This window comes from Numida meleagris, chromosome 7, assembly GCF_002078875.1.
Source record: "Numida meleagris isolate 19003 breed g44 Domestic line chromosome 7, NumMel1.0, whole genome shotgun sequence".
NCBI lineage: Eukaryota > Metazoa > Chordata > Aves > Galliformes > Numididae > Numida > Numida meleagris.
Window position 1 is genome coordinate 28,735,574 of NC_034415.1, and position 13,877 is coordinate 28,749,450.

The window sequence follows — 13,877 nt, forward strand, 5'->3', positions numbered from 1 at the left end:
AAAAAAAAAAAAAAGAAAAAAAAAAGAAAGAAGAAGAAGAAACCAAAACAAACAAAAGCACCCAAACCAAACTTCTGGCAGGCGGAGCTATTTGTGAGGTTGCGGGGCAGTTTGTGCATGCCTTAGCGATGAGCAGGGCTCTTCATTGTCCCACCGAGCCGAGCCCCTTCGGCTTCCATGTCATCGGCATTTTGCAGCTAGCGAGAGCTGCGATGGGCTCCTGACGGCACCCATGGCTCATCCCCCCGCAGCTCTATATAAGCCTCTCCTTCCTCCCCCGAGGCTGAGCTCTGTGCCGCGGCATTGTGTCCGGACACAGCTGGCGATGGGAGCGTGAGAGGCTGCGTCTGTGCAGGGCCGTTCCCAGGGTAATGCCCCGCACGGGTCCCGGCGGCAGCAGCCTGTCCTTGGGCAGTCCCCATGTTCCCAGCCTCGTCTTGCGGGCCCTGATTCCGAGCGTCAGCCGCTTTGCTTGAAGAAGTGAGTATCTCTGGCTCCGTCCTTGTCGGCGGCTGAATTTTGGGTCGTGGATCCCGCTGACTGCATCAGGGCTGTTCTCTGGGTGGGAGCGTGGGCAGAGGGGGACAGCAGCCCTAAAGGGCAGCGGGTGACAGACAGCAAGTGATGGGCAGGGGATGATGAGCACCCATTGCCCCCAGCATGGGAACGGTCTGTCCACCGGAGCTAGCTCTACAGTTATGGGATGACAGCCATCAGGGTTAAAAACAGCTTTTAAAATCAAGATATATCCTGGGTAGAGTTAAAAGAGAGAGGAGAGGATTGCTAATGCTGAAGCATGTTGTGCTTATTTATGTAAGGATAATGTGCCGGTGCAGCTGGTAAAGTGTTATGCTAATCGGTAATGAAACGTTTCAGTGTAATATTGTTTCCTCTGTGCGAAGCGTCTGTAAATGACAGCCTGAAGTGTGGTATAATCGGCATACTTCTTTGGCAGAAAGGAAACAACTGTTAATTATTTATGGTTATTAATAAAAGATGCTCGGCCTTGGTTTGCTGGAAGAGTAGGTGTGCTTACAGAGATGTACATTTTTAAGAGCACGCTTTAAAAATCATCTAAATAAGTCTAGTGGGATGTATTTCCATGTCCAAAGGTGCTGTTGGTTGGCTCGGTTGTGCGTTCAGGCATTTAATCAAAACAAAAAAGCAGCCATAAAAGGAACCCGCGGAATCTGGTGCTGCACTGATTCGGCAGTTGATGTCTTTTGCTTTGCACTCAGCACTGTGTGTGTGGCTCGGAGCTTTCCACTGTGGGATGGGGAGCGGGGTCTGGCCGAGGCCGGGCACCTGGTGCTGGGGTTTTGGTGTCGGGGTTTGGTGTGTCCCCAGAGCTGTCAGCAGGGGCACTTACTGAGCAGCGAATTAGATGTTTTTAAAGCTGTCCTTTTGGAAGTGGACGCTCCAGTCTAAGTATCCAAGCAGTCAGTGTATGCCTCCAGGAGGCAAGCAAACATCTGCACGTATGAAAACTCCCCAACCCCATCTCCACGCTCTGCAAAAATTCTCTGAAGTCGCCGTCGTTGCGTTGGTGCCCAGAAGGAGGATGGCAGCTGTCTAAGGAGGTGGCTCTGCACCCAGCCTCCCGTGGCCTTACAGCGTGCTGCGGACACCACGATGCTTTAATTCTCCTCTGAACGCTGTCTGTTTGCAGGGTGCAGCACGGGGACCGTGCTTACACTCGTGACGTGCTTTCCCTCCTCTCCTCCCAGAGCTGCTTGTGGATGAAGAGAAATCCAGACACGAGTTTTCCAGCCCCACCGGCACAGTTCCTGTTATGGCAGTGATACTTTATGGGCCATGGTCCGCATCCAGATCCTACTCCAGCACACATGTTGGGCCTTCACCTTTGTTCGAGTTCTTTGGGCAGGGTATTTCCCGAAATTCCTGTTGCGAGAATGCCACGAGCTGTTAGCAGCTTCCTGGGTTTCAGCTGTACTGCGTGAAGCTCTGAAGTATTTCCATCTATGTGCAGTGGGAACGTCCTACCCAGGTACGAGCCAAAAATCTGTTAATCACACTTTATGGATGAGGAACCAGAAGAGACGAAGTCGGGAAGCGATGGTCCTCGCACCGCATTTTTCAGCAGCGGCCGCTCGTTGTGAGCCTGCCTTTGTCACACATCCAAATGTGGTCAATTCAGTGTGCCTTTAGAATGCCTTTTATTGCAAATTGCCTTAAATGGGAGGCCCCGGGCAGCTGAAAATCAGATGTTTCGCAGAAATTGTGTGAATTTCGCTGAGCTTATTCGACAGAATTAATTACTTCAGAGAAGCGGTGCTAGTTGGAGCGCTGAGACTTTGGCCAGGGCGAACATGAAGTGCCCCTCTTGTGCAGGAGGTCCTGAAAGGTGCCATGGGGCGTGAGACTTAAAGAGGAACCGCTGCAGTAATTTGCAGTAGGACAACCTGTATTTGACCTTCAGTGGGGAACATTTTCACCTCCATTTAATCTGATATTTTAACCAAGGTTGTTAACAAGCGCGCCTTGCGTCTAGCTGACATTTTGATTTCCCTGAATCGGGGTCGAGGTGCTGAAATAAGTATATTTCACAGGCCTTAAGTAAATATATTTTGAAGGTCTTAAATTATACGTCGTGATAGAGGAGGGCTGCTGCTGCTGCCCGCAGTGACTGTAGTGACGTGAGCTGCGCTCCCAGCCTGCTGGGGCTCACCCTCCACCTGCCCCTGGGGCAGCGTTTTATGGCTGAGCTCTGGCACTGGAGCCTGGTCCAGACCTCACAACACCACTCTCCGAGTAAAGGATTTCTCCCTGACATCTGACCTAAATGTCCCCGTCTTTATAAGAGCTGGTGGCCAGGGCGTGATGGCCCCGGTTTGGAGGTGACACAGAGGCACGGTAGAGCTCGGCACGTGAAGCCGTTAATACGGAATATTAAAAGCTGTCAAAACAAATGATGCTGGTTCGTAGGATACCGGCATCTCCCTCTTCCTCCCCACCCTTTTACCCGTGGGACTTCATCTGTGATTTTAAAGAGATTATTTTAAAAGGCTGTACGTGCGGTTTGGTAAACACGCAGCGCACTGAGTCACGGCCCCGAGCAGCTGCAGCCACTGATTGGGGTAGCTCAGTGCGGACAGTTGGTGCCACGAAGGGCCAAGCTCTGCCTTCAGCATCTGAGGGTCTGAAGACTTTGGTCCTGTGACGTGGGGCATTTGCAGAGTTAATGTCTGGATGTGTTCGCTGTGAATCCGTCGGTTCCACCGCAGAGCCGCTGGAGCGGCGGTGAGCCCAGCGGTGAGATATCCTCATTTTCAGAAGCTGGAGGATCGCGGATTAAGTAACATCTTCTTAAATTGCGTGTGCTTCCAGATCGTTCAAGCAATTTCTGCAGGTTCTGCTCTGTGACCAGCCCACGGTCTGCACTGAGCAATCCCCGGTGCCGCTGAGTACAGTCGCAGATGGGCTGATAGGGCTTACTCAGAGTATCACTTCAGCACCAAATATGTCAAAACAGGTCATTTTTTGCAACGCGCTGCACGCCCGAGTGGTTCTGCTCGGCACAGAGTAGCCACATCTGTGTCTTTCAGTAAGGAGACAGCCCCATCCCTTGGTTTGGAGAGGCTAAAGAAGGGCCAGAAGTTCAAATAAGGTAAATCGGTGAGGCAGACTTTATTGCCCTTTGAGTACGTGACATATTTATTGTAGGAAAACAGATTAAAGTTCCAAAATAAACCATTTTTTTTAAGCTTCCGTCATGAAAGATAAGTCACGAGAAATCTATTTAATTGTATTTTATAATTAATATGACCTGAAGGTCTGGCGTGGTGGCTGAACCCATAAGGGGTGACCGCATGGCCAATCTCTGCAAGGCTGAGAGCGGGCTGCGTGGGCACGAAGGTTCATGTGTGTCCTGAAGAGTTCCTACCAGTTGTGTCTGGGCGCTCTCAGGAGACACATTCTTGGCTTTCTGTTGAAGACCGTGAAGAAACCAAGCTGAGACACAAGGGAGGACACCTTGATGTGAAACTGTGGCCTTTTCAAGGCCAAGAGATCTGATTTAAGCTGGTCCAACATTTTACCAGCGGCATGTTCTGCATCGCTGTGGTGACTTCGGTGGCCTTATTCTGACCCTCCTTTAAAAAATTCTGAACAATTTTCCTCATGCAGAGCTAAGGTTTACTAATTAATTTTGTCTCTATCTGATGCCGGTGGCCAAGAGGAGCTTTTTGGGTGGATGAGGCGCAGCACTTCCAGGCGTCGTTCCTGAGGTTCCTCTTCCATTTCCTACCCAGCGTTTGTTTCACCGGGATCACGGGGCTTTCACACAATATGCAGTACATTGGGTTTATTACCTCTGGGTTAACCTGGTTCCAAACCCGTTTTCATGGCTACGGATGGGCATGTGGATGGAAACAACATCTTTCGTGGCCTTCTTTCCTCCTTTTGTTGAACTAGAATTATTGCGGTGCTCTTCTGCCTGGATAGTCCCTTCCTTGTCAGGCCCGTTGTGAAACTCCGCTCATGGTTTCCCAAGGAGTGTCAGAGCATCAGCGGGGCTGCAGGCACTCGGTTTGCACAGGCAGCACCCAGGGGGCTGGGAGACCCCCCCCTCCACCTGCTTTCTGCTGGGGGCACAGCCAGGAGCCCTGCTTGGTGCATGTCATCAGCACACGGCACGTGGCACCACGGCACAGCAGCGCCGGGCTCGCCGCTGGGAGCCAGCTCCCTCACCGGAAGCTGTCTAGCCACAACAGCACAGGATGGTGCCCCACCTAATTAAGCCTGTTGAAAGGCAGGGCTAATTAGTTGAGGTGGAGCGCCTTGTTAGCGATGTTGCTTCCAGGATCCAAGTTGGTTTCCCTGCACGTGTGAGCGTAGCAGCCCTCTCTGCGCCAGCCCACATGCACCCAATAAGATAATGTGTCGCGCGGTGCTGCTAAGTCCTAAGTGGGCAGCTGGGTAATTTCATAATTGCATCCTTGATTTTCAGTGTCTTTCTCACACTTGTGCACTCACGTGCACACCATGTGCTCAGGAAGAACACACTTGTAGTCACACCTTCGAGTGTTCATCTCACTGTCGTCCAGCCTTCCCTTGTTTAGCCAGAGCGACAGCAACACAACCTGGGCTCCCCGTTGTGCACAGGAAGCTGGAATTGGGGTTTAAATCCTCTTCCTCAGTTCTAGGTCTGGGTTGGATGCTTCTTTCTGCAGCCCATCGATAACGACGGCCATCTGCAGCTCCTGGGGCCATAACACTGATAGAGGCTGGCTTTCAGATGGCACCGTGGCCCCTGAAGGACCATGGCACGTAGAGGAGGGATGGGGGTTCATATTTGTCATGGCCTTTGTAGCTGTGATCTATCTTCAGAAACTCATTCGAGGTATGTATTTATTTCCCTGCAAAGTGTCATCAGAAAACCCATTTTCAGCATTCCTCCTGGGGCTCTCTGCTGTATGTGTCTCAGCAGTCTTTTGCACTTGCTTTGTTACTCTATGGAGGGGAGGTACCCTCTGATGTCTTATTTTTGTGGTTAAGGCGGGTCAACAAGGAATTGAGCCCGGTCAGTAAAATGACAAAATGCCAAAGCGTGTGTTTGCTCCCCGAGGTAAGGTTGGAGCTGAGCAATCTCTCCTGTTCATTTAAGAGGCCAAGATTAGATCCTGCCCCTCTTGCCGTTTCTGCTTCCCCCCGTCCCTGGACTGTGGAATTCCTGCTATGCAGGCAAATCCCATTCCCAAATTCCCCCGTGATATCACTGCTAAGTGACATCTGACGGAATGCTTCCTGCATTTTGTTACTTCCATGTGGCACCATAAAAGCACTGTCACTTACCCCGCTGATTTGTGGCAGCCACGATGCATTGTTCCCGGTGGGAGGGGGAAAGGATGCTGCAGAAACCGCCTTGAGCAGAAACAGATCGTAATCCTTCCTCAGATCTTCAGGTTTCCTCATTCGTTAGCATTTCAGATTAAATGTTTAGGCTTATCTTCAAATCAGAAATGGGCTTCTTGTAGACTTCCATTCATCCTCCTTAGGGTTTTCCTAGTGTTCACACCTCATTTTTACTCCTCATTGTCATGCAAAGGGTGCAGTGTTGCCTTTCCTCTGGGAATCTTGATCTTCCATCTTTATACTGTAGCATATTTAAAGCTGAGGTGTAGGCAGCTGTTCTAGAGTTTTCTGTATCCGGTGCTTGTTAACTCACAAAGTGAGAGCACGTCCTGAGTTTAACTCTGGACCGTGGCTTTCTGTTGGCTAGTCTGTTCCAAGTAGTTTCCGATGTTCTGTTTCAGCTGGAGAGATGTTGACATTGCTTTTCTACAGGAATGAAGCTTCATGACAAAACACATTCTACTCTCAGTAGCAATGGCCAGTGAAGCTTTGATCCTTCTTGCTGAGCTACATTTGGTGAATCCACATCGTTGCAAGGCAGTGCTTCGAGACCAGTGCTCCTGGTGCTCGGCCTGGCATGGAACTGCTGGGATTGTCCCAGATGGGTGCCTTGGTTGCCCCTTCCATGCCTTTGTGCTGGGATTATCCCAGATGGGTGCCTTGGTTGCCTCTTCCAAGAAGTAGAAGTGCTCTTGGGACTTGTGGTACCCTGCTGCCCAAGCCATCAGATTGTGGACAGTGACACTTGAGTGACTGCTCCAGTTCCCAAAGTAATAAACAGCGATCGCCCTGCTCTAGGTTAATTAATAAGCAACTGCCTGGTTCCTGTTCATTGTCAATGGTCTGCTCAGTGAGCTGCTGCTCTGTATGGGTCCTGGTGACCCAGTTCTCACGCCTGGCTGGTAACCCACCCAGTGCTGGTGGGTACAATAAGGGCGCTGCAGGTCCATCCAGTTCTGGCCTAACTGGCTGCATGGGCACTCAGCTCTTGCTCCAGGCTGGCCTCATGCTGGGATTTCCATTGAAGTGTTTCATTTCTGCCTCGTGGCAGGGCCTGGGGTGGGCAGGAATCACAGTTCAATCAAGGCCCGGAGTGGATGCACTGCCCAGCACCAGGGCTTGTCAGCCTGCCCTGGCAAGCAAAACACGTTTGTTTGCTGCTGAGGGCTTCCAGTTACTGCTTGGTCTCAAGATGCTGTCATTCCTATGAGATTAATTTAGCCTAACTTCAGCCAGCTAAAAATGACAGACTCATTTTGAAGACAACGTATTACGAGCTCAGGAGCGAGCTGTCCTGTTGTGCAGGAAGATCGGGAAACGCAACAGAAGCCGACACGGTGAGGCAAGGAGCTTGCTAGTGGACCAAAGTGCGAAAAGAGAGAGGAGCAAAAGGAAGGACGTGGTGACAATGGGAGAAAGGCCCATTCCTGAGGAACACAACAGGAATCTGGGGAGCCATGAAGCAGTCAGACTTTGCTTGGTCACTGAGGGTGTCTGCTGATATCCATTTACAAGTGTGTAAGGACAAGTGAATAACGAACAGTAGGCACAGATTTGTAGGGGCAAATTGGTTTTGAAAGCCACAACCTCAGGTTGGATATTAGGAGAGATTTCTTTCCTCAAAGAACAGTCAGCACCAGCACAGGCTGCCCAGGGGTGGGGGATCACCGTCCCTGGGGCTGTTCCAGAGCCGTGGGGATATGGCACTGAGGGACGTGGGCAGTGGGCATATGGGGTGGGCTGGGGGTGGACTGGGGGAGCTCAGAGGGCTTTTCCAACCCGAATGGTTCTATGGTTCTATGACCTTCTCTGATGATCGCTGTGGGGCTGCCCTGGCCATGGGGCCATGGAGAGTCATGAGCACCACTTCCTTCAGCATTCCCATCTGGATGCTGGGGCAGTGTGGGTGCTGTTGGAGGGGTCAGGGCTGGGGGGCCGCCAGCCTGAGGTGCTGATGAAAGCCCTGTGCCCAGCTGGTGGCTGATGGCAGGGGGAGGGGGATGTCTAGCAGCGTCCTGCGGCCATTTGGAGAAGTGCTGAAGCAGTAGCTAAGTGGTTGTGGAGATGAGCTGGAAGGGGGCAGGAGCAGGTGACCTGTGGTTCTGTGATGGCAAGGTGCCTCCTGCAGCTGATGGGGGCAGGCCCCCTCAGAGGGTGATTCAGCCCGGCACAGGCGGCGTGCCGAGAATAGATCAGGATCACCCTTTGGAAGTCCCAGTCACTTTCCACTGACTGTGCAGGGAGCTTAGGTGATTAACTTTTAGCTGGCTAAAGATAGTTCAGATGAACCCCCCAGCCCAGTGACATTTCTCCAGGCTAATATTACTGCTTATCAGTGTTGCTCGAGTTACATCGCAGCTGGCTCGGTGGCCGGCCGGCAATCACATTGCGTGTTGACTCAGAAACATCGCTGCTACTATGGCACTGGGTGACTGCAGCCGGCTCCTGCGCTGCGGCTGGGTGAGCCGTGGGCATTCCTCCCATCACTGGCAGGCATCACTTTGCTGTGAGATGAGCAGTGCCTTTGGTCCTCAATGGGCCCACTGCGGCTTGGGGACGCGGTTGGTTTGATCTCCACCATCCTTGTGCCATTTCTCATGGCTCTGAGGGACATGGTCAGCGCGCCTGGTGGGGATGGGCTGGGGTCGGACCTGGTGCTCTTAGAGGGCTTTTCCAGCCTTCATGATTCTATGATTCTCCCTTCTGTGCTGATTTCCACAGCCCTGTGTCCTCCTGCGGGAGGGCTCTGCTGCCCGCAGCCCTGGGCTGAGCGTGGGCCCCCTCAGCCCTTCTGCAGCTGAGTTCTCCAGGCAGCACTTCTGGGTATCCCCATCGTGTGTCCCAGGGAGGACCTGTCTTTAGTTAGAGCCTCTTATAATGGCTCTGAAATGGAGTGCAATGCCAGACTCCTCAGCAGTGTCACGTTAAGAGTTTATTTCTGTTGCTTTGAAAAGGCAAAACCTGAAAGTGCCCACCAGAGCCTCGGCCTTGTTTTGCCTGGGGTTGGAGCGCATCTCAAACCCTCTCACTGACAACTGCAGCACCACGAGCGTTACTCCTGGCAGCAGCATCTCGCTCGTTTCCTGTCATTTTTCGCAATTAGCAGTAGAAAGCTTTCACTTTGGTGTTTTCTTTTCTCTCTATCTTCCTCCATCATCTCCGAATACAGCCTCCTTTTGTTTCAGCTGAAGCGGGGCCTGCGCTTGGAGGCTCTCCCTGCTCTGTCCACAGCCGGGTGTCCTCCGGTGCCACCTCCACAGCATCCCTGGGTGAGGCTTTGCCAGCTGAGCGCATCCCCTCTTCCTGCAGGCCTTCACCCCCACCTCCAGCACCGCCAGCATGCTGGGTGACGGCACGGCGTCCTGCTGTCGGCTCTCCCCGGGGACACGCTGCTTCCGCTCCCCCACCAGCACGGCCGGGGGCTGAGAAACGTGAGAGGGGACAGCTGGGGCTACGGGCAGAGCCGCTGTCCCAAAATACGTTCCGGAGGGGGAGAATGGCAGGCGCGTCCATTTGTTCGCGACTTGCCCAAGAGGACTGGCTCCACCTGTTCCACAGGTGCTGGGGCTTTGTGCCTCTCTTGCACATCTGCACTTATCTCTGCAAAAGATATAATTAGTTTCATTGCACACGATGAAATGTTGGAGGGGGGGGATAGTGAATGGAGATACTCTGCCGTTCCCATGATTTTAGATAACTCGGTGACTCCAGCCCTGCGCCCGAGCAGTGTCGCGGACCCAGGGGTGGGATGGCGTGTGTGCATGGCTCCTTCTGTTGGGGGTCTTGCTGCAGGGCATCGGCTGGTCTCCTGTTAGGCTTTTTCCTAGGTTTGTGCTCAAGAAAAAGTTGGCAATCCGGCCCTTGGTCAACACCTCGAATATGGAAAGGCGTACAAGGTCCTACAGGGATACGGGCATTTTTAAGTCATAGGACGGTGCTAGGAGGCTCAGGCACTTTCACCTCAGACGTTAAATGAATCACCGCAGTTGTGCTCTGTTCCGTTCATTTCGTTTCCTGTGAATTTTCAAACCCATCCCCGAGCCCATTCTCTCAAATCTGTTTGCAGGATCTGCCGGAACAATGGCTTAATTCAAGGAAATGGCTCCCTGCTCATGGGCAGCCATGAACGCGCTCACAGGATGCATTAAACAAATAAATGATTTAGTGTCAGTTACTCGCTCGGCATTGTTGAGGATAAATATGTAAACACGTCCGCACGATCTGTAAACAACCGCAGAGGCATTAGGGAGGGCGGAGGGCGGGTGGCTGGCAGCCCGTGCACGGCCCTGCTCCTGCAGGTCTCGGCGTGTCGCTGCCGGTGAACCTGTTCTGCTGAGCACGCGCTCTGCCCGCGGCTGCGGGGTGATGCTCGGCGCTGCCAGGAGCTGTCTCGGGGCACCTCACGAAGCTGGCTTCCCCGCCGTGCCGTGGGCATGTTCTTCTGTTGGAAGGGGACCGGAGGAGCACCGCCGGCGATCTGCATCGGGTTGACTTGTCTGAGCCATGACCGCCCGCGTGCCGTGTTCAGCCACCAGGCCACCACGCTCTCCTTTTCTCCTTTTTTCATTTCCTTTATTTTTCTTTCCATCTTCTTCCTTCTCCTTTTTCTTTCCCTTTCCCTTTCACCCTTTTCCTTTCTCTTTTCCATTTTCCCTATTCCTTTTCTCTTTCCCTTTTTTGTTTTTTTTTCCCTTGCCCTTTTTCCCCTTTCCCTTTTTTCCCTTACCCTTTTTCCCTTACCCTTTTTCCTTTCCCTATCCCTTTCCCTTTTCCCCTGTCCCCTTTCCTCTTCCCCCTGACCTGCACCAGGACACCCAGGGTGCTCAGCTGCACCCAGGTGAGTTCGTCTGGTTCAGCCGTTGTGGCTCAGACTGACACCAGGATCCCACAGAGAGGGCTTCCACCAGGGCAGCGTTTTCCAAAGAAATGCTTTGTGCTCATGATGATATCCCTCCCTGTTGCCTTCTCAGGTGTGAGCTCTTATTTGTGAGCAGTCGCAGGCCGAGCAGCATAAATGAAGCCTTCAGTAAGCACGAGTGCTGTCTGCACTGCTCACAAATAGTGATCTGTCATTCAGACAATTAACCTGAGGATCTGCCATCTCATCAGCATTTCTTATCTTCTGTAACAATGACGGCACTGACAGCAACGGATAATGAATATGATGTTATGTGATTAAAAATGGGCTGTGTGAAGAGCCTCTCCTAAGTCCCAGGTGACACTCATAAAGTGTATTGTTAGAGTTCTTAAGGAACATCCGCAGCCGAATAAGCTCTCTTTTTTTTTTTTACTAAGCCATTTTAAGTGTCAGTAAATAAGCAAAAATATTCCCGGAGCCTGAAACCCCTGGCACGAGGGTTCTGTCCTCAGTCACGCTAAGTAGGTGCCTGTGCAAAAGGTAGCACAGTGCTGTTTGCCAGCGTTTCTCAGCCATCCCCTGGAGCAGGGCTGCCATCTCTGCCAGCAGCCCCGTGCTCCTCTGCAAACATCCACGTGGCTACATGGCATCTATGAGGGCCAGCAGGAGACCCCGGTACCTTGGGGCTGCAGCAGGGCCAAGCGCCCAGCACTGTGCTCTGGGAGCTGGGAAGGGTTTTCCTGTGCAGTTTTTGTGCTCTGATCTTTGTTTCTTAGGAGTGCTCTCCTGCTTTGGGTTTTGCCGAGCGTCGTCGCTGTGAAACTTGTGCTTTCAGGGATGCTTAGGTGCCTGCTGCCTGTGGATGCGCTGAGCTGGGGATCAGACCCAGGAGGGCGGCCCTAAATGCTGAAGGAGTTTATAATTACCGATAGCTGCAATTTATTGCAGCCAGGATGCAATTAGAAGTAAATAAGCCAGGTGTTTTGCTGGTGCAGGAAGCAGCTGGCTTTTTGTGTATGGAATAGGCTGTCCCGTAGGCTTGGGGCTGCTGCGAGCGGCAGTGACTGGCTTTCTCACCTCCACTACAAAAGGTTACCTTGGCATTTTATCCACGTGGGAAGTATTTTTTGATGGAGACTCTCAGCCTCTTGTAGGTCTTACATTCTCCACGTAGGTCAGCAAGTGAAGCTGCCGTCCATCAGAAGCGAGTGTTTTTGCAGCAGGGGGAAGTAAGTCCTTCTCAGTACAGCCAGGGCACAGAGTAGTGCCTGAGAATTGAGCAGAGATGGTGTGCTGTGCTGCTGCCCCACTGCCCAGCCCCGGCACCACCACCGTGCAGCAGGGCCGGGGCTCCCCTGGATACCTCGTGCCTGGGAAAACTGGCAGAAATGGCAGAAATACCCGTTAGAATGTGAGGGAAATGTTACGGGTAAGGGCTTGGTTGTGCAACACCCCGACACGAACTGAAATGCGATGCAGTGGGAGACGTCATGCTGTGTTCCAGGAGGCTGCGTCCCACCGCAGTGCTGCCGTCTGCATGGGGTGCCCGGGGGTCTCGGCAGGGCTCTGGTGGTGCTGACAGCCGTGGGGCCCTCACATGGGGGTCTTCAGCCTTATCCATGCAGTCACGGTCAGCACCGTCCCCGTTGCTCCGTACGTAGTCACAGTGGTGCTGACCTGGGGCTCGGGGCACAGCGGGGCAGGGATAGACGCACTGACATGGGAAGGGACGTGCGGTCAGAGCCTCCTTTCAGAAACCTCACTGACTTAAGAAAACGGATGAAAAAAGTTGAGATGAGTCACAGCCCAAAACCCACAGAGGACTGAGGAGCCCGGGGATGGCAGTGGAGCTGCACCGGGGCTGTGGCCCCGTGGTAATGAGGACATCTGTCCCCGGGCACAGGACCGGGGGGTGACAATACGCCCAAAGCCCCGCTTCTGTTCAGCTCAGTTCTGAAAAACAGCTCTCACAGCAATGTCCTTCGCACTGAGACGTGCACTGAGCAGCAGCAGGGCTTCCCTGCGGCCCCGACCCCTGGCACGGCTGCAGACCCCCGCCGGGCCCTCCTCCTCCTGTCCCCTCTCAGCCTCAGCCGTGGCTCCGCGTGCTTTGAAGTCATCGCACGGAACGCTCTGCAATAACTCCTTGCAGCTCATTATTTAAACATATGGGCAGCTCCTGTTTAGTTTGCCTGACGAGGCGATCTATTTTTTCCGTATTCCTGAAAGGATGATGTAGTCTCTGTTACTTTTGTCAGTGCAGACATTTTCTACTGGAAGGGATTCGAGCCCTTCCAGCTCGACTAATTTACATGATAAAGTGGTTGATAGAGGGAACAGCGGGCAGTTAGAAAGGGGAATATGCTCAAGTTCTGTGTATTTTGGCTGTGCATACCTGCTTTTCTGTAGCACAGAAGTATGCATTCTGAGAGAGATCACTTGCCATGTTTGGAGCTCTGTGAGTGCAGAAACAAAAAACCCCTATTGATGACACAGAGGTTCAGACTTACTGTTCCTTTTCTTTAGCTGTGCCAAGTGCTCCCTGATAGCTCTTTCATGAAGCTCTCTTTGGCAGCATGTGTTTTCTGCTTTGTAACTTCAAACGCTGAACGTGGGGCTCCTGCGCAGCCCTTACCCAGGGGTTCGGCTGCTCTGTGGCTCGGGGTGAGGATGAGGAGTGCTCCCATGGTGAAGGCAGGGAGCAGCACGGGGGGGCTGTGCAGGGAGCCCCTGGGAGCACCCCGTGTGGGGCCGGGGTCTGCACACCCGTGGGGCGGCTGCACGCACAGCACGTGTGCTGTATGGCTTATCCCGAGCGTGTATCGTAGCAATCCTGGCCTCTGATGTCACTGCTACCTGCTCGGCCTGTGCCATCAGAAATGCTGAACTCATTAACTTTGACAGATTTATGGGGTAAGCGTATGTCGTCGGTATTATGAGAAGCAGTTACATTCATCGGGAGATTTTATGATTCACCGTATCCGCTTATGTAAACCTTAACTTGGACGGCAAGAGTCTCTCTCGGGAGCACGTTGTCCCGCTGGCAGGGTCATCAGAGCTCGGTGGGGCAGTGGGCAGGGGCTGTGGGGGAGCAGGATGGCGGGGTTGGGAACCAACACAGAGCAGCAGGGGCCAGTGCGGTTCA

The 13,877-nt window shown here is 52.9% G+C and overlaps 1 protein-coding gene across 1 annotated transcript in view; it reads left to right on the top strand.

Annotated features, from left to right (window-relative positions):
• The window catches only part of LOC110402282 (cAMP-specific 3',5'-cyclic phosphodiesterase 4B-like), a 137,432-nt gene extending 126,911 nt beyond the window's left edge, over positions 1–10,521 (top strand). Inside the window, exon 8 of the mRNA XM_021404189.1 lies at positions 9,941–10,521. Within this exon, the coding sequence (XP_021259864.1) occupies positions 9,941–9,963 (23 nt within the window). The 3' untranslated portion in view covers positions 9,964–10,521. The remainder of the gene's footprint in view (positions 1–9,940) is intronic.